Here is a 20,764-nt window from a genome sequence, read left to right as displayed (position 1 = left end):
TGCACACCACTCATCACTTGAGAGCAACTTAGCGTCATCATACTTCTCATTTGTCAAAAACACTTTAAGTTCCTCCCGCAGCTCATACACACGAGCTAAAATTTTGCCACGGGACAGCCACCGGACCTCCGTGTGCAGCAATAACACTTTATGCTCCGCTCCCATTTCCTCACACAATGATGCGAACATGCGGCTTTTCACAGGTCTCGTTTTCACAAAATGTATCATGCGCACAACATCTCCCAGTACAGGAACTAGGTCTTCTGGCAATGTTTTGGCAACGAATGCTTCCCGGTGCAGAAAACAATGCGTCGCGATGACATCTGGATGTTGTTCTTTCACCCTGTTAACAAATCCTTTGGTGCGCCCGACCATGGCAGCTGCTCCATCGGTGCACACACTTACGCAGTCTTGCCACTTCAGTCCTCCTTGTTCAATGTACTCTGACACAACTCGAAAAATGTCTTCTCCTGTTGTTCTTTCTGGCAATTCCTTGCAAAACAGAAACTGTTCTCTGATGGTGTCTCCGTCTACAAAGCGCACATTTGCCATAACTTGCGCATGTCCACTGATATCCGTAGATTCATCAAGTTGTAATGCAAATTTAGCACTGATGCGCAACTTTTCCAAAACTATCTTTTCAATGTCTGCAGACATGTCTTGAATACGTCTGGAAATTGTATTATTTGAAAGAGGGACTTGGGCTAATTCTTTAACGGCGCCAGGGCCGAGCATCTCTTGCAAGATAATTTTGCATGCAGGCATTATTAATGTCTCTGCCACGGTGTGTGGTTGTTTTGATTTGGCGATGAGTTCAGCAACTTGGTAGCTAGCTTTAAGAGCTTTTTCACCCGTCTTGGTGGTTTTCCTCAATAACGCTGCCTGTTTCCAGGTCTGTTCACGCAGTTTAACAAAATAGTCTGTATTCTTGTTTTGAAGTGACGGGTGTTTTGTCTCTAAATGGCGTTTGAGTTTACTTGGAACCATGGCACTGTTGGACAACTTTTCCCCGCACACCAGGCATAGCGGAGTTGGAGCACTTGGTTCCCCGGTAAAGGTAAATCCAAAGGCAAGATAACTTTCACTGTACTGTCTTGGGCTCACCTTTTTTGTTTTCTTCTGACCAGTACTCGTGCTAGGGCTTTCATCTGGGTCGGAATTTTCTTCAGGACCCAGGTCAGATTGAGTACTTTTTCTTTTCAAATATTTATCCATAGTTATCACCTGCACTGTCTCACTCGAAGCATGGCTATGAACTTCCGGCTGCTGCGGGACATATCACTCTTCTTCTTTGTATTTTTTAAGACCGTTGGCAACCAAACCAGCAACAACTAGCATTACCGTCACGACATATCGCTCTGATACACTGCCCTCTATTGGAAGAGCATCGAATTGTTTTGCTGTCACTACATGCCGCTCACTTAGAACCAATCAGGTGAAATTGGATAATTTTCCACGGCACACCTGATGATTTGTCACGGCACACTAGTGTGCCGCGGCACAGTGGTTGGGAAACACTGAACTAGTGGATATGACTAGGAAAATTCAGCTGTAACAATTGTGTCATTGGTTTTTTACACTAAAATGTTATGTATAAGTTATCTGAACTTAGAATTATTATTACAGTTAAATTAGAGTCTACTTGGCTAAATATTTCAAGTTAACATAACAAGAAGGGGAAAAAAATGTACAGTGTAGAAAGTAGTTCCCATGGTAACGATAGCCGTTCAAACACTCTTGCTACCCCGTTGCAGAATCCTCTTTTTGGGGCTTGGATTCCAAATCCACTCGCATAGCTAGCAATAACAATTTAGCAACCAACCAACTTGCTTGACATTGTCGTGAGTCATGACCTAATGTTAGCCTACATTTTTCCACTTCCTGAGACCAATAAAGAACACAGTTGTCAAAGATGATTCACATTTATTTACAGGCTATTTACAGTTATTTATATAATTACAATAAATAATATATTATTAACCAATTTATTGAAAACAATTCTTGAATTAGGCTATTTAAATATCTGAGTAATCACTGCGTTGGATTAGTGGACCAAATCAAATCAGGCTGTCCATGGTGCTGAAACATTTTGGGTTCAGAATGAAGGTTGATGTTCATGGTGCCATTAAAAGTGCAATTCTTGTCCCCGCCTGTGGCGTAACTGGCTGGTGGCACCTGCACCGTACGCCAGCGACCCGGGTTCGATTCCCGACCCGTGGTCCCTTCCGGATCCCACCCTGACTCTCCCTCCCACCCTCCCGTCACTCCCCCAACCGATCAAAGGCAAAAAGCCCCCAAAAGTAACTTTTTTTAAAAAAGTGCAATTCTTGAAAAAGTTCTCCATGAACTCCATGCCAGACTTTTTTGCAGGTGGTGCTGTGGTGTTCACGGGTAGGACTACGTTATAGGAAGAGCTTTCCTCCAGTGGCCGTTTCATGGCCTGTCCCGGACCGGCAAAAAGCGCGTTGCTCCACCTCTTTCTGTTGTCTAGAGATGGAGCCCAGTGGCTGCGAAGCGATGATTCGTTTTTAGTCCGCTAACGGACATGATTTCTTTTGTATCCACATTTTTTATCTACCAATTTCCAACGAGAGACAATGACAATGTAACGGCTGTGTCGCTAAATGTCGCTATGGAAACCACACGATGTAGGCCCATGGAAGCAGTTTGTAGGTAGGCCACTGGATACTTTGTGATTAGGCACGTTCTATTTGATCATTGTTTGATCGTGGAATCAAACACGCCTATTGACCAATCAGAGAGCTTGCTCAAACCTACGTGTTATAGAATCAAGAAATTAAGAATGAAGATGGATTGGCAAATGTGTGGTATTCAACAAAAAGAAAATGGAATGTGGGTATTATCAAAGCCCGTCTACGGAAAGCCCCTTCACTCTCTATTCACCCCCATTGTACCGAATTTGGCTGCAGTTCACCTAGGGGGCGATCGCGGGCGAGTGCAGAATACATGGACCCCTATGGAGCTAGGCGGCTAGCTACATCATTCTCCTAGCATATCGTCTACAAAATCCAAAATACTACTGTGGTTTCCGAGAGGTTGACAGGGATTTTTCGTCAAAAGTGGAATAATCTGGGGGTCATAGCCTTTTGTTTTCTTACAGGTTGGGCAGTTGCGACCCAGGTTCTGCTAGCATCTGGCTAATGAAAGCCGATTGGTCAATGAAGAACTCACGACTGGTTACGACCGAAGAATACGCTTTGTGGTACCTGTCCACAGAACATCAACAACGCTCTTAAGGTGCCAACCGCCGTTAAAAGAGAAGAAGAAGAAAGCTCTTAAGGAGGACTCTGAAAGGACATTACAATCGAACTTTTTTATTTGATTATGGTCAACTTTGGATGTACTGATCCTACCACACACATACATTGTATTGTAAAAATACATTTGAAAGTTAACGGATTACGAGCATGTGTTTGTTTTCTTACCTTGAGCGTATGTTCGATATTGCTATATTGCTACCTTAAGGATAAATCCCGCTTTCTAGAACATTAAACATTAAACATTCCGTAAAAAAAAGTTGATTAAGATAAAGATGCCGCGTCAGTGTGCTGCAATTAAAAGCAAAAATTCTCAAAAAGGACTGTCCTATTTCAGCTTCCCCAAGGATGATGAAAGGTAACATGTTTTCCTTCTATATTCAGTTATATCTGTACTATATGCAGCCTATCTGCGCTCGGCTTCGCAAGAAAGCCGGTATTTAAAAAATTTGGAGGGAAAATCTGCGCAATTGTCAATGCCTGAAGGAAGTTGACAAATGTGACTAGAGACATCACTGATTGTACTTTGCTCAATTACTTCATAAACACAGGTCTGCGAATAATTTGTCAAATGCTAAAGGAGGTGTGCCTTCAGGGTAATCTTAGGATTGATTGCCCATCATCATCCTAACACAGACAAAAAAAAAGCATGCATCAGCCTTGTAACTGGACTGATTTTAATGACTTTTATTTAAAACACAAACACATACACACACCACCCAGAAACATGCCAGCTAAATGAGGCGATCTCAATTACATAATTTACAATGTGCAGGCTAAGGGCCGAGATCAGAATATGGAACAGGGATGGGGGCCTCTCCATGAAAAAGGTGGCAGAGAAAAAAAAATGTCAGCATTTAGGAGCTCAACACATGGTCTTCATGGATGTCATTACTCCATACATAGATAACATAAATACATATATATATATATATATATATATATATATATATAGATAGATACATAGATAAATACATACAACTGCAGACTTCAAAGCCTTCGTGAATGAGAGATTACAAGAACAGAACAGAAGAAAGTAATACCCAATTCATTGTACCCAATTGAAACGTGCAAAAACACCTATACAGCTAAAAACTTAAATGAAGGGGATGATGTGAGCGGTCTAAAATAGGAGAGAGCAATTTAACAAGAGAACACAGAGAAGAGAGCACACACACACACACACACACACACACACACACACACACACACACAAGTAAACAAAACAATACAGCAAACAAAGTTGTGGCTGAACAGAAACGGAATTAAAACCAAGACACCTACAACAGAACACAGGTCCAAAAAGACTACATTTAATCAGATTTCACTTTCAGGAGGAAAAGATGGCTCATTAATATCAGAAGGGCTGACCTCAGACTTAGTCTGTCCCATGCAGAAATGATGCAGGGAGGATATGTGGTGTGTGAGCTACATTTTGAGGAGCGCTTTCTTCGAAAAGTGAGTTGTGCTGGTGTGTAGCATTAGTGAAACATTTTTAGTCAACAGTGACATTACTGTCCTTGACGATGTCCTTCATGTTCTGTACTAGTCTAATGGAAGAAAAGCACTCACACAAGAAGCCATCCCCACATTGGTGAACTGTGGAAACCCACCACTGCTTGCCTCTCCTCCTCTGAAAAGGCAGAGAATCAACAGAGGTAAGATGACAATAAACGATGAGTTAACAGAGTTCATAAATTATCATGACAGACTGACTAATATTAACATTTATAAACTTTCAAAAGATGAAAAGAATAAGGTGCAGGAAAGGGAAATTGTAGCTCTTGAAGGAGCTCTTGAAGTACAAGGGACAGAAGAAGGCACTGAAGGAGAAAGAACAGAGGAAAGGGCAAATACACAAAAAGGGACAGATGAAAAGAGAGAGAAAGGACCAGAGGAGGAGCAGTTAAGACAGGTAACCATCTCAGTGAGCAGATTCTGGAAGAAAAACAAGAAAAATGAGGTTGAATTGTTCAATGACGTAGCATTTCACTATTCAGTTATGAAGTTATGCCTTTGTGTCTTTTATAGAGAATTAAAGAACTGGAGGCTGAGGTGGCGCTGCTTAAAAGAAAGGGTGCAGGTCAAAAGGCAAAGCGTAAAAAGTCGAAGGGACGAAAGGCTAAACAGTCAAAGTAAGGCCAACAAAACAATAAGGGCAGAATTCTTCCATTTGCAAAAGTTCAAAAGTGCATAGCTGTGTGCTTTTCAGCCTGCACGCATTTTGCAAAAGTCCTAAGTCTGTTGCAAGAATACACAACTGGCCTTATGACATTTTAGTCACAGACTAACTTGACCTAAAAGGTGTGCAGGTAAGCACATCGGAAAATTCTGCCCTAAGTTAATAAGATGAGGTTTCATTAGTGTAAGTAAAACACAGTCACAGAATAAGGTGTACAATTACAGAGTACCCACTTGAAGTCAAACTTAAAAATGCCCTAACTTTTCCATTCCTTTTCCTGATCTGAATTTCTATTACTTTTTCCTGTATATGTCATATACACAAAATGTATTACCAAAGGTCTACAACAGCATAAAGGTTTTGACTTTTGGAAATAGTATAATGTAGCTGTACACACTTGTTTTTTGGACTTAACATTTTCTCCCCATGTAGCCTTAAAGAGATCCTGCCCAACTGCTCAGAAAAGTGCCGTGATTTCATCCGGGCCCAGCTGTCAGAGGCAGGGAAAAAGGGTAGAGGGAGGAGATTTGGAAGGACTCTGAAGGAAATGGGGCTGCAAATTCTACACAGCAGCCCTAAGAATTACATATATTTGCGCAGTATTTTTGCACTGCCCTCACCTACAACTCTTCACAGATTCGTTACGGCACGAGTCGGATACTTCTCTGTAAGAAAGATGTTATTTCAATAAACATTTTGCAATAAGTCATGTGAGACATTATCATTGTAGAGACCAAATTTAGAAAAATGTATAAAACAGACAATCCCAATGAAGATTTCAAGAATACAAGGTTTTGTCTGATATGGCGCACTTGCACACTGACTAGATCTAAACCCTGTACTGTAGATAATCTATATATTATATAAATATTGCAAGGATGCATCTAGATTTCTAGGCTACAACAATAATACACCTTATTATAGACCTATATCAAATCAGAACAGTGTGAGAAACTAGTGATGTTCTGTGGGAGATGGATGGATAGATTTTCAGTTCAATTCATCTTCCTCTCCTCTGATCGGTATCCAATTTAGATTTTGGCTTTTTTCAAAGTAAATGAAGAACTTACACATTGATCTCCAACTCTGATTACATCCCCAACAGCCAGGTTACCTCCATGGGATTCTCGCCCAGATGAAACTGAAGGTCTCTTCTATGACATCTGCCGAGAGGCTATGCACACTAATTTTTGACGAAATGGCCATAAAAAGGCAGTTCGATTACAACAGAAAAACGGACACTATTTATGGGGTGTCCGCTAACGGAAATGCCGCCAAGCAGGCAATGGTCCTGAGGACCAGGGGAATCCTGGGGAAGTGGAAGCAGGTAAGCTACAACCATTTATATTCTATTCCATTACTGAGAATGGAATCATTCATTATGTGAGAAACATACCTAACAAGCACTTTCCCAATGTCTTCCAGCCAATTGGATACTTCTTTTCCTCCAGCTCCATGCTGTCGGAGGAGATTGCAGACACCATCAGGGGAGCCATTCACCACCTGCAGGCTATAGGCCTGACAGTACGTACAGTACAATGAACACACAACTCAGAACCATCTCTTTTGCATAACATACAGCTTTCACCTTTATCCTTACCATGCATTGATACTTTTCTACATGTTAGGTTCAGGCAATTGTGTGTGACCAAGCCACCACCAATGTCCGGGCCTTACACCTGCTTGGGGCCACTCTAGACCCTCAGGGGGGGGGGGATGATTCCCACTGTGTGGAGGCAGAAGGGCTGAAAATTCCCATCATCTTTGATGTCCCTCATCTCATTAAGTCCATCAGGAATAATTTCCACAAGCATGGCCTGAAGGTAAGAACTTTACTTAAAGCAAGCAACATTTGAAATGTGGCTTAAAATGTGAGTGAGTGGATACATAAATAAAATGTACTTACCTTTTTCAGACGGAGGGAATAAATGTTCTTTGGTACCACATCGCCAAATTCTATGAGATCGATCGGCAGCACACGATCCGAATGGCTCCCAAGCTCACACACAAGCACATCCATCTCCCAGCTTTTTCAAAGATGAGAGTGAGCTTGGCCACTCAGATATTCAGCCATTCAGTCTCTGCTGGTATGGTTCAGACACATCTTCACTTTCAGACACATTCCACTCACTTTTCCATTTCACTCACAAAACTTACCATAGTAGCATCTTCTCTCCCAGGAATCTCTGCAATGGTCACACTCAACAGACTCCCACCTGAGGCCAAGGGCACCGCGGACTTCATTGACAAAGTCAACAGACTTTTTGACGTCCTAAATTCAAGGTAGAGCGTGAAAAGATAACTGCTGTTTACCACCTTCAGGGGGTGGAGTGGGTGAGCAGGGCTGGCCAGTATAGAGCCTAGACTGTTCAGTGTTCTGGCCCCTGCCACCAGCTGGCCTTCCTGATGAGCTTGTCCACTCTGTTTTTGTGAAAAAGCTTCAAATAGCTCCAGACACATCTCTGTTAGCACAAAATAACCATAAATCACGTTCATACCTTTGTAACCATTTATTCGCCTGTCTCACTGATGCCATGTCTTTATAAACAAGATCTGTTAGGGACTCTAACCCGTGGAGGAGGCCCCTTGGTGCTGGAAATCAGGAGAAGGAGACCTTCCTGGCCAGCTCCATGGGTTGGATAGCAGGATGGCAGTTCAGGTAGATCTTCAAAAAATCTAGTGAAAAAGTAAACAAATAAACAAACATGGCACAGACATCCTTTTAACTATATGAACTATTGAAGTATATGAACTATTAATTCTCCCCAAATATTAAACTGATCCCCAACAATTAAACTGATCCCCCTTTCACTCACCACTAAAGGTCCAAGCGCAAACCTCCTTGCCAGAATGGCTTGATCACCACCATCAGGAGCATTCTGTACATTGCAAAGCAATGTACCACAGCTGCTGGCCTGAAATATTTGTGCACCTCCAAGCTCAAACAGGACTGCATTGAGGTAATCCAGTGGATACCTGAACTTAAACATACAACATAATTAAGACCAGAGAGCAGCATTAAGCAATTAAAATCACTAACAACCTTCTCCTTCTGTTGTGAGTAGAACCTTTTCTCTCTGATCCGTGGCAAAGGAGGGCACAAATACAATCCAAGCGCCATGGAATTCACGGCAGCATTAAGGGGGCTGAGTGTGTCGCATATCATGACATCACTGTCGAACACCTCCAACTGTGAGGAAGATGCCGGATTTCCTCTTCTGGCCAACCTTCAACTCGCCGCTCCACCTTCCAGGACCAATGAGGATATGGAGGTGCAGGTCATTGTAGACAACATTGTTATTATGATAACAATAACTATGGGTCAGGAATAATACAAAGTAAAATACAAATATAATGATACAAACTACACTGATATATAACTAAAATATAAATGCACAGGCTACAATGTGCAATACAACCTAAATATGCCCTTGCATGTCTTGCGTGTGAATTAACATTACTTCCACTTACCTCCATAGAGTGAAATGTTACCTCAGCCCACCACTCCATCCCCCGGGGACCACAATCCAGCCACCCTCACTCTCCAGCCCAAAACACTGCCTACAGAGGGGACCACTGAGGAAATGGTGGCGCAGGATATTGTGGAGGACCAGGTCATCTGATTATACAACCAACACACAGTCACTGCATTTCACTTGCATAAAATCCTAACTAACTACATTATCAATACACTGATATATTATTAAAATATAAATGCAAATTGACAAGCTACAATATGCAATACATCCTATATATGCTCTTACATGTAAACTAAGATTTTTTCCGCTTACCTCCATAGACCATTGGTGACTGTATCCTCGAAGAGGGGCTATTTTATGTTGCCGGCTGGTTGGTCAGGATGCTGCAGAAGGATCAAGCCATCCAGGTCTGTCATCACTGTGAAGTGCTGCTGCTGGGCTCCACACTGCATGATCACAGTTACGCGTCTCCACAGGAGCACCCATTTCTGGAAGCCAAACGCTTCACTCCCAACGCGAATTTGATGAGGCCTTCAACCAGGTTCTTTAATGCGGTGAGGGATCTGGAGGAGGCATTTGGAAGAAACATCAATACCTTCTGGCCAAAGAGTGGGGTACGACAGAACCTTGAGAAGACACTGGAGGGAACAGAGGCCTTCAAAGAGTTCCACAGAGACCACCCGGAACATGCCCTTTTAATCGAGGAAATCTCGATTAAAAAATGTACAATGTGTAGGCTGGGGGCAGAGATCCGGATAAGAAACAGGGGCCTCTCTGCCATCAACGAGAAAAAGGTGGCAGAAAAAAAAGTATCTACATTTACAAGTTAATTAATACAGTATAAATAAATGAATGCAGGCTTGTTTTTGACTAGTCTGCAACAAACCATATCAACCTTTCTGTGTCTTTTCTCTTGAAGGTTTTTTTGTTTTAACTGCTTTGATAACAGTAGCTCGTCATGTCTATGACTGGTGTAAGTTACACAGAACTATGAGCATGTACATGAATGATATGTGAATGTGACAGAGATAAAATGATAAGGTCACATGGCGCCGGGAGCACGAAGATCTATGCATCTCGTCAAATATCGTTTAGCTTTAGCCTAGCTCCCATTTCTGATCTCACTTACAACTTTGGATGGATGACTAAAACAATATGTTAACATTATATAATCGACAAACTGTTTTCATACACGCTTGTATTAACTCGTCAGCATCATACTTTCACCAGTTAACCACACACTTTTATTGTCAAAGCTTTTTTTTTCTGCTGACCATATCTAACGTTAGCAAAGTTCCCTCTGGTAATAGTACTCACAGTGCTAATATAGCCAACTGAAGCAACCAAATAACGTATTTTTTCAAAAACGACATATTCACATCAGAAAGTCTTCATTAACACTTAATTGTTTGTTAAGATTTATAAATTATGAGTATCAAATAATGTCACACCTTTTCAAAACATGTAGAGCCGAGTTCAAATCAGTCCCACGGAGCCAAATCAGCTGCGATCGTATGCAGCTGTTGCTGCGAGGGAAAGGAAAGGGAAGGAGAGACACAAGGTGCCGTAAAGCAATTTATCACGCATGACGTCATCCGATTTACAAAAACCTAATTTTAGTCAAAATCAAGCGAATATAAAATACTAGCTATGTGTCGTTTGTGAGGATTATCCATTCCATGTTTAAAAAACTATAGCAGTGATTTAAAAAAAAATTATATCCAAAGAAATGTAGGAATCTATGGGTGGGGCTCCATAGGACCACATTCATTCTGCACTGGCCCACCAGCGCCCCCCAGGTGCAGTACCATACCGGAACGGTTTTGAGAGTGAACGTTCTCGTCAATATTAAAAGTTCTCTGGTATTATTGAAACAAGTAGAAACCAGACACGGGTTGTTTTTTTTTGTTTTTAATTTTGCTCCAAAAAGCTCAAAAGCATCAAAAAAAGATGAATCAGCTGCGATTTTTACTGTTATGCCTCAACTAACTTTGATGAGGGATAGAAATATGTTCTTTTCGCACTTAATAAATATGTTCTTCATAAGACTGATATAGTTGGAATAGTAGTCAGTTGCAATTATCACAAGTACTATGACATACTTGTTGCTGTGTACTTATTGAGTAATCCTCTGTCAGTGGTAGTGACCAGGGTGGGAATTTCACGGCGGCCAATGACAGCCATGGCCGTCGATGCCCCTCGGTCTGGCCGTGATGCCCTGAAAATAATTGTACATCCTACGGCCATCATGGCATTTGTGGCACTGATACTGTTAAATCTCAAAGTTGCTTTAAAAGCGTTAGTGCAGTGGTCTGGTCTCTGAACTGCATTAGTCATTGTAGCTTGGATTGGTTGCGTGCACGTCGCATGTCATACGTCGCATCATTCAAATCTATCTGCATCAGACAACAACTTGAACTTGAAAACGGGAGCGCAACTGAGAACAACTGAGAAGCTAGAAAGATATCGATAGATATATAGCTGACTTATTTAGTGCTTAACTGAATCAAACATTTCTGTTTTTAGTACCACTTAACGTTAACGTAAGACAGGAAGCTGACTAACGTTACGCTGACTAGCTTGGTAGTTAGAAACTTATTAGCTAACGTTACACTTGTCTGGCTCGTGCTTTAGTATTGCCTAAGCTAATTAGCTATCGCGTAGCTAGCTAGCTAACCAACACTGCGCCATCGCCTTTTCAGAACAATGCCATGACTGAAGAGGTTGCAGCAACTGAACGAAAAACGTTTACGAGATGCGGCAGCAAAGTGCATGCGACTGGATGACTTGAGTGAGTGAGTGTGAGACCGAGAGGTGGTCAGCATCAAGTTGATTGAAAATGGCACACCGGTTTCCGGTTCCGCCACCCTCCGAGATGGCAGCCTAGAACACGATCTCCTCCGACAAAACTTTAAAACGTCCTGTTCAGTGCTCGAATTACGTGGGAGCCAGAGGGAGCCGAGCTCCCATAGAGTGATGACTGGCTCCCATGAAAGCAACAAAGTCAAATGTTTGAGGGGGTCTCTCATATCTGAAGGTGTCTGCCATATATTGCATTGTAATTTAATCGTAAACAACACTCATTATCCATCCCTTTGCGGTCTCCAACCATTAAAGACGTTACATTAAAATAGGCTAATACCGGACGTGCTTATACGCTCAAGAGCGCAGCATACTGCACTTCACCACCACACCACTAGGCTACGTGAGCAAACTGGATAAGATCGATTTGACAGCACTCGCAAGTCCGAAGAAGTCACATAAAAATGTGCTTTTGAGGTAAAGACCAACAACACATCTTAAATTTAAATGTAATTGCCAGTTATGCCGCCGAAAAAAAGGCCACCTGCACCGAATTCATATTCGGCCCTGACCAGTTTCGGTTTTACCACTAAAAAAACAAAAATAGTTGCAGATTTAGAATCAGAAAATGGCCTAGCAACAGCTAGTTCTAGCCAGGCGCCTAACTCTACTGAGCCAGAGGACGTTGTGGCTACAACCAGTCATCATGATGTTTTAGCTGGGACACTTACCAATGATGATGAGGACGTTGAGGAGGAATTGGACGGAGAAGAGGCTGCGGAGACGGGGTCGGGGTCCGGGACCGATATGGAACTGAAGCACCTGCGCCACCTGCCTCAGAACTGGGGGCTCACACAGTGGCAATCGTGGAAGGAGAGAAATCCATGGTTGTGTACAAGTGGGGTGCACCTTTCGGATGCATGGGTTAATGGGACCGTCAGTAGCTCATTGCAAAAGCAATTACGTAAGAAGATTTACCTGCACCGGGACAGCCTTGCTCATAAAAGAGCAGTGGAGATAGCAGAATTAAAACAAAAAGATGTTCTGCCCACCAAAGTTGTAGAGCTGAGTTTGGCTGCCATCGACGTTACATCAAGCTCATTTAGGGCGGCGTACACTATAGCCAAAGAGAGATTGCCATACACCAAAATGACGCCGATCATGACAGTTAATGAGCTTAATGGTGCAACAGTGGGCCCTGCACACCGCTCCGATCACTCCTGTGCTGCTATTGTGAAACATATAGCAGATGAAATGAAAAGAAGACTTGTTTCCCATATCTTGAAACTCGACTCACGTATCAGCATAACGTTGGATGAAAGCACTGTGCATGGACGCTCCTATATGATTATCTACATGAGGTGCGATGTAACAGGTAATGGAGACGTAGAGAACGTGTTTTTGGACATTGTTGAGTTGGAAAAAGGAGATGCAGGATCTCTTAACAATGCGTTAAAAGACAGTCTTCAAAATGTGGGGATAGAGGCAGAATTTCTTAAGAGGAACTTCATCAGCATAGCCACAGACGGAGCCGCTGTCCTTACCGGTAGGCATACAGGACTCATTGAGAGACTTAAACAAGACTTCCCTCGACTGCAGGATGTACATTGCCTGGCACACCGATTAGAACTAGCTGTTAATGATTCTTTGAAGGCTGTGGCTGGGTGCAACCATTTTGACATTTTTATTTCAAAGCTTCATAGTCTGTATCACCAATCCACCAAAAACGCACGGGAGCTTGAAAATGCTGCTAGGGAACTAAACATGCAGATTTTAAAAATAGGCAAAGTCTTCACAATCAGGTGGGTGGCAAGCAGTTTCCGGACAGTTAAAGCTGTGGTGAAAGATTTTCCTGTTTTGGCACAGCACTTTACAATGGCCAGCGAAGATGCCTCGCGCAACGGTGTGGAGAGGGCGAAGTATGGTGGCCTACTCAAGCATCTGACATCTACTGGCTTCCTCTCCGATTTGGCAGTGATGAAAGACGTCTCTGGTGGATGGCAGCAGACAAATCCATCAAAACCATCGAGATACTGTCTGCTATGAAAGAAGATGCCGGTAAAACGAAATCCAAGATTCGCGCAGGCATAGCAAGTGGTCGGTTCAAAGGCGTTGTGCTTAGGGAAACGCAGCCTAAGATTAATAAACCCCAGTTTTATCAGTCCATCCTTTATAATCTCAGATCACGTCTTCCTGACAGTGAACTTATTGCCATGCTCAAGCCTCTAGATCAGCACTTTTGGCCTGCAGAGATGTCAGACCTAATGCTATTTGGAGAGCGCGAAGTGGGGAGATTCGCAAAACTCCTCTGTGAATCTTCTACCGAGGCTATCGAGGAATTCCGAGATTGGAAGCTTCAAGGTTCTCAGGGGAATACTCTTAAGAAACTTATCGTCGCATGCCGCACTATACTCCCGACCTCAGCGGAGTGTGAGAGGGGTTTCTCGGCTTGCAATGACACAGACGATAAAACTAGGAACGGACTGCGTGCAGCGAGCCTCACTGCCCTGCTATTCATTGACTTGAATGGACCTCCTATTGAGAAATTCAACCCCGTGCCGTTTGTCCACTCATGGATTAAGAGTGGCCACCGGACATCAGCATCATGGATTCCTGGGCGCAGGCCCCAGCCAGCTGAGAGCAGGGCAGTTTGGTCTCTTTTGTCTCCGTAAAGCCCAACAAACATGATCAGAGCATCGAACTGAATTGTTACATGATGGGTGAGTTTTGTCTATATATGCGTTCATTGGGTTACATTATTTGACAAGTCCTGAGAATGTCATGTTTGCTGTTGAACTTGTGCTTTCTTCTATGTTGTTTGACAAAGCCATAGGCTACATAATGCATAACAGTTCACAGTCTAGCCTGTCCCTAAACTGAAATTCAAAAGAATATGTTTAATCTATTTCCGTAAAGCCCAACACGGTCAAACATGATCAGAGCATCGAACTGAATTGTTAGGCCTACATGATGCGAGTGTTTTGTCTATATATGCGTTCATTGGGTTACATGATTTGACAAGTGCTGAGAATGTCTGTTGAAGTTGCGCTTTCTTCTATGTTGTTTGACAAAGCCAATATAGGCTACATAATGCATAAGTTCACAGTCTAGCTAAACTGAAATTCAAAAGAATATGTTTAATCTATGTATTTGTATGTATTGCGATATTGGAATGAAATAATCAATCAATAATATGTTTAAATTAAATGGAACCGATTTCTGTAAAACAAACCCCAAAAAATCTGTCTGTTGTGTTGTGCGTGTAAGTTGTGTCTACCGTGCGCAAAAGCGCCATTCGCACCTATTCGCGGCTATTTAATTGACATGATAGGTTATGGGGGGGGGGCGGGGAGTCCAACTTGTTTTTATAAAATAGAGAGACCCCCTTGAAGACAAAAACATAATTCGAGCACTGGTCCTGTTAATAAGTGATTAAAACCTGTTCAGTGAGACAGCAGGACAACGAGGGAAAAGAGTAAGAAAAACTCAGCAGAAATAGGAAGAATCTAACGCCGACGGAAAAAGATGGCCGACGGCAGAAAGTTAATGAGAAAGTGAACGTGGAAATTATTCTGGAGGAGATTTTAGCTTTCCGAAAAGAGACCAGCCGCCAGCTGGGCAATAATAAAGACGAGCTTAACAAGACAAACCAGAGAATCGGGGAAGCAGAAGACTGCGTTGACGAGGTGGAAACCAGGCTGCAAACGGTGGGGCAAGTGGTGAGAAACATGCTAAAAATTCAGAGCCAACACGAAGAAAAGCTAGTTGACCAGGAAGGAAGATCGAGAAGGGAAAATATCAGAAGATACAATGTACCTGAAAATGAGGAGGGGAGTTCGGTGAAAACTTTTGTGGAGACTTTTCTCAGAGAAAAACTTGACATTCCCGCGGCCACAGAGCTCCACATTGAGAGAGCGCACAGAGCGCTCGCGCCAAAGCCCACTGACATGAGCAAGCCCAGGTAGATCATTGTCAAATTCCACCGGTATAAAACGAAACATGAATTGCTACTGTAGGAAATGTTCTTTTATTCGAAGCCCAGGAGTCGATTAAAAGAAACGAAGCGAAGCCCCTCATATAAGTTTCAAAAGGAGTATTTAATAAAAGGATGCAGCAGTAGGTTTTAAAAAAGTTTCACAGCTGTGGCTCAATAGCCCGGTACACATGTCCACAGGCCGCTGACTGAGTGGAGCTCATCAGTAGTTACTGTCTGGCGGTCCGGAACAAAAGAGAGCCCGGTTCTATAATACAAACATGTTTTATAGAACCACCCCTTTCCGGCCATAAAATAAACAACTTTGAAATAAGACGTGCTCCGGTCTCGTGCTCTCCTTGGTTGGTAGCGGGGGCTGGATCCTGTCGGCCGCTTGTCACATGGGGTTCTCCGGATTCTTCTATAGGCTGACGTCGTCGGGGGCGGGTCCTCTTATGACGTCGCCATCGCCATCTTGTTAGTGATGTCCTGAAGCTCTCACCTACGATATTCTATTATGCAATCCTTCTGAAGTTTATCAGTTATTAAACACGCAATAGTATCATTGCAGCATCGATGAGTGAGATGTAGAGGCGGCGTGGTTAGTATGTAACGCCACGCGTCCTTCTCCCATCCATCCATCCTTCCATCTTCTCCTGCTTTTCCGTCAGGGTCGCGGAGGTAACAGCTCCAGCAGAGAGCCCCAAACTTCCCTTTCCCTGACCACATCAACCAGCTCTGACTGGGGGATTCCAAGACGCTCCCAGGCCAGCGAAGAGATATAATCCCTCCTCCTGGTCCTAGGTCTACCCCTCGGTCTCTTCCCAGCTGGACGTGCCTGGAACACCTCCCTAGGGAGGCGCCCAGGTGGCATCCTCACTAGGTGCCCGAACCACCTCAACTGGCTCCTTTCAACGCGAAGGAGCAGCGGTTCTACTCCGAGTCCCTCCCGGATGACTGAATTTCTCACCTTATCCCTAAGGGAGATGCCAGCCACCCTGCAGAGAAATCCCCTTTCAGCCGCTTGTATCCGCAATCTCGTTCTTTCGGTCATGACCCTGAGGTATATCTTGTAGCGATGTTTGTGAAGATGATGAAGAAGTCTCCGGAGACACCAGTTTGTATATAATAAGGTTTATTACAACAGCATAGTATCATACCCCAACACGGGCAATACGAGGTTCCCAGAGCCAATTGTGGAAGTCCCCAGAACTATTTTTGTGCATGCCATTTATAGAAGAAAATGAGTGTGCGCAACCAAAGTGCGTGTGCTCACATGAGGTAGTCAATAACAATGTGTGCCCCACTAAGGTGACCTAGGTCAGTTCATAGGGGCCTCCTAACATGTTGTTTTTCACTCTCCTACCACCCAACATTCCTCTTACCCAACCTATGACCTCAGAGAGTATCTACCTTTGTATATCACCAGATTTAATACACCACATATTCCCCCCTTCGAGACTACACAGTGTCTCGAAACTAAAATAATAAACCATACATGACTACAATTCTGATATAGATAACAATTCCTCCAATACATGCTTTCTACAGCATAACTTTAACACTACTACAATTTTATGGAGTGGGGGAGCGAAAAACCCGCCCGGCAGCCATCTTCCCAAGTTACCCTCAAACAAGCTAGACAGGAAAATTCTCCCAGGGCCCCTCTGCCTTAGGCAACCACACAAAGTATTCCAGACCTATCAAAAGGAGGACCTCTAATTATGTATAACAATATGTGTAGAATGTAACTTAAGCATAATACATATGGAAACCCCAGAAACCAAAATCAAAACAATGTCCAAATTCTGGCTGGTCGCCCATCGCACCTTCCAATGGACCTTTCCCTGCCTAGACTCAATTTCCCTAGGCGTTAAAGAAAAAGAAAACATCTGAGGTCCCAATATATCTACTCAATATCAGATAACATCATTCCTCACACATTGGTACAGAGACAATATTATGGACGTTTAAGTATAACTCATACAAATATATGTAAGAAAAAGACACAATAGTGGTTCACACTGCAGCTCCTCTGCAGCAGCGTTGACGACTCTCAGTGTAGTGTCGCTCATATGTCGAATCTGAACACTTTGTCACAGCGTCCTTGTTCAGAATCCTTCAGTCCATTGTAATTGTTCATTTTGAGTGTCTGGATCCCTCCAGTGTAAATTCCCCCCTTGTCTTTATGGAAGGAAAGAAAAACAAAAACCAGTATCTTTGCAGAAAACAACAGATGCAAAGTAAAACATCAAACACTGATTATAATGTCAGATTCACAATATCATATTATTATAGGTTATGATTTCCATATTCCCCCGAAACCTAAAACCCCCAGTATAACTACCAAATGACAACACTCTAATAGATATAAATGTCATGAGTATATCAGAATCAGATGTTCAATATGGATATTTCTCCAGTAGCTTTCCTTCTATCCACACTTCCGCCTCATCGGCATCTATACTAGCCACCTGTAATAATGGCATCTGAGATGGATCACCAGGCATCACAACACCAACCCATCTCAGTATCATAGCCTTTGCAAAGGTTAATAACAGCGTACAGAAACAAAACATCACACATAATGATATGAGAACTGCCACCATGACTTGAACCAATACTGCTCCTAGCGGTCCGAATTTGTCCTGCAACCAAGCATTTGCAGACCATCCTGCTCCTTGTGATGGGCCAAACGCATCCCTTATGTGCTTCAATGCGTCTATCACACTAGTTATATTGTCCGAACTATCTGGAATTAACGTGTAACAAGCTTCTCCGGTTAAATTCAACGCCACACATAGGCCACCTTGTTTGGCCAAAATATAGTCCAGCGCCATATCATGCTTTAACAATGTCAACCTATGGCTCTTTTGAGTATTGGATAAGAAGTCAAACCCCCTTTCATTAGCAAACCCCTGCAAGGTATAAGTGATATTATCAATGTGATCTGCCAAAAGTGTCACACCATACCATGGAAATAGCCCTATACCCCATTTTTCTCCTATACTGATCCTCCAATGGTAGGACTCCAAATTATGAAATTGTGCCAACTCCCTTTTCCTTCTACCTTCGGAGAGACTATTAGATTGATTCCTATCATGTGTTCCCCCCTTCTGCATAGAAAAGATCTCATATGGAAGTTTCAATGTTGCCATGTAACAACATCCTGTCCACCCATATGGCAAAAATACGTATATATATGCCTTCTCGCCGCAGACCCACCAAAAGTCTTTGAACTTCCCTATAGTCACATTACCAGGCAAAAACTGATCCTTCACCAGCACCGTTCTATGCTGTTCGCGGTGTGGGACATACAATTTCAACTCATACTGTCCATTGCTAACCGTACGGTCACGCCTCTCCAAGGTTATCAAATACTCATCACAGTCAGATATTCCCATAACCATGCCTGGTCCATCATAAGTTTTGTTTGAACAAAAACAGGTGCTGGCCCTCAGAGTTTACCTCCATTGCCTCAGGGACCGTTGTTAACCTATTTTCCTGCTGAGCAAGCAGATCCGTATAAGGTAAGTCCCTTAACCAAAAACAATCTGATCTGGGCCAAAATAAACTCTGTCACAATGACATCACCGTATCTGCTTCTGATTGCTGCTTATACAACAACCACGATAAGGCATAAGATTGACATTTAGCAGTTAAAGGTTGAGGCACTGTCTCTAAAATCGAAAGCCATGTGCCTGGTGGAGGAACTCTCACCACACATGGACAATTAAATCCTCTAACCGACCTTATGTAATGGGTCAACTGCTGGAACCATAAGTTCCTACTTGCCCAATTATCTTTCATTTGTAACACTGAAGAATCGAATCCATATGCCTTCCATGTCGCGTCTCTCTTTTGTACTGCATGATATTGATCAGTCCGATCTTCTAGTAACCTATCAAAATCAACAAACTCCTCTTCCAGATATAGACTAACCTCCTGAGCTGTCACTGATGAATCAACTTCCTTCTACTCCCTCATCTGTTCTCCAACTCCAAAAGTCTCATTACCACTGTCCACACCAGACTCTATCTTGAAGAGTAGGTAACTTCTCCATTATGTCTGACATATCCGTATTCTGCCAAGGCTTGTACTCCAAATTCTGTCCACGAACCATTACTGGAAGCATCTTCTTAAGTGTTCCTTTTCTTGGGCGAAGTGAATATCTATTCAAATCTATCTATTAAAAAAAAAAAATAGTCCAGCAGCGGCTCAGTAAGTAGGGTTTGGACTGGGAATCGTAGGGTCGCCGGTTCAAGTCCCTGAACAGACTTGAAATATGGAAGGTGGACTGCTACTTGGAGAGGTCCCAGTTCACCTCCTAGGCCCTGCTGTGGTGCCCTTGAGCAAGGCACCGGACACCTCCAATCCCCCCTCCCCATTGCTCCCCGGGCGCTGCACGATAGCTGCCCACTGCTCCTAGTACTAGGATGGGTTAAATGCAGAGGACTAATTTCACTATGTGTGCTCTGCTGTGTGCATGTATGTGACTAATAAAGAGGGTTTCACCCTCAGATTCTATCTATATCTTGCATTTAATTCTCGGGATTGTTTTCCTTGCAGCTCTTCCTTCTCCGTCCGCAGTTCTTCTATGTGGCATATCAACCTTCTTTTACGTTCTAATGTAGTGGCTAACTCCAAAAACACTACACTTTCGTCGATCATTTCTTCGGTCTGTTTTATAACGTTCTTTCTGTCTTCTTTCCTTGTAGTACTGGATGTTGTAGGATCAAATCCTATGGACGTCGAGGGACCCTCGCCCCTTGAATATTCATCGTTGTCTCCAATCTCACATTCACTAGATTCATCATCTCTCGAGTCCTCTTCGGCCTCTGTGTTATCTCCTCTCTTTTCCGCTTTAGCCAGCATCCGCCTGACTGCAGGGTCATATCCGCCCCTAGCCTCTCCTTGATCACTCTGGTCATCATCCTCGGAGTTCCTTCTCCTGATCCTCAGTTTCCCCCCAGTTTCCAAACGGGTCGTTTTCTTCATACTTTTGGTGCTTGGATACATTCTTATAGTTGTTTTTGTTCATCCCGTTTCT

General features: G+C 43.1%; 1 protein-coding gene and 4 long non-coding RNA genes across 7 annotated transcripts; 2 read left to right on the top strand and 3 right to left on the bottom strand.

Moving 5' to 3' along the window:
* Positions 1-4,797: 4,797 nt before the first annotated feature.
* Positions 4,798-7,180, bottom strand: LOC134870007 (uncharacterized). Its single transcript, XR_010166485.1, has 5 exons — positions 7,061-7,180; positions 6,857-6,978; positions 6,081-6,125; positions 5,858-5,950; positions 4,798-4,911 (listed from the first exon to the last, which is right to left on the bottom strand). It is a non-coding gene; the product is annotated as an uncharacterized LOC134870007 (long non-coding RNA).
* Positions 7,181-7,422: 242 nt separating this feature from the next.
* LOC134869899 (uncharacterized) lies at positions 7,423-8,390 on the top strand. Its single transcript, XR_010166467.1, has 4 exons — positions 7,423-7,547; positions 7,641-7,743; positions 8,012-8,119; positions 8,285-8,390. It is a non-coding gene; the product is annotated as an uncharacterized LOC134869899 (long non-coding RNA).
* LOC134869898 (uncharacterized) lies at positions 7,445-8,433 on the bottom strand. The gene is made up of 3 exons (XR_010166466.1): positions 8,277-8,433; positions 7,618-8,136; positions 7,445-7,541 (listed from the first exon to the last, which is right to left on the bottom strand). It is a non-coding gene; the product is annotated as an uncharacterized LOC134869898 (long non-coding RNA).
* Positions 8,434-8,443: 10 nt separating this feature from the next.
* LOC134869897 (uncharacterized) lies at positions 8,444-10,708 on the bottom strand. 2 transcript variants are annotated; one of them, XR_010166465.1, is made up of 4 exons: positions 10,391-10,708; positions 9,252-9,502; positions 8,932-9,079; positions 8,444-8,706 (listed from the first exon to the last, which is right to left on the bottom strand). It is a non-coding gene; the product is annotated as an uncharacterized LOC134869897 (long non-coding RNA). The 2 variants fall into 2 exon arrangements; XR_010166464.1 differs by having other exon boundaries at positions 8,444-9,079.
* Positions 8,454-10,312, top strand: LOC134869896 (uncharacterized). Of its 2 annotated transcripts, none has more exons than XM_063891851.1 (3): positions 8,454-8,732; positions 8,940-9,074; positions 9,260-10,312. In XM_063891851.1, exons 1-3 carry the CDS (start codon positions 8,580-8,582, stop codon positions 9,767-9,769), a joined length of 798 nt encoding a protein of 265 aa, XP_063747921.1. In that variant the 5' UTR covers positions 8,454-8,579; the 3' UTR covers positions 9,770-10,312. The 2 variants fall into 2 exon arrangements, with proteins under 2 accessions (XP_063747921.1, XP_063747919.1); XM_063891849.1 differs by having other exon boundaries at positions 8,454-8,738.
* Positions 10,709-20,764: the final 10,056 nt, after the last annotated feature.

This window comes from Eleginops maclovinus, chromosome 9 (genome assembly GCF_036324505.1).
Source record: "Eleginops maclovinus isolate JMC-PN-2008 ecotype Puerto Natales chromosome 9, JC_Emac_rtc_rv5, whole genome shotgun sequence".
In the NCBI taxonomy this organism is placed as follows: domain Eukaryota; kingdom Metazoa; phylum Chordata; class Actinopteri; order Perciformes; family Eleginopidae; genus Eleginops; species Eleginops maclovinus.
Note: the sequence above shows the minus strand (reverse complement) of the source record. Positions and strands in the feature narration are given on the sequence as shown.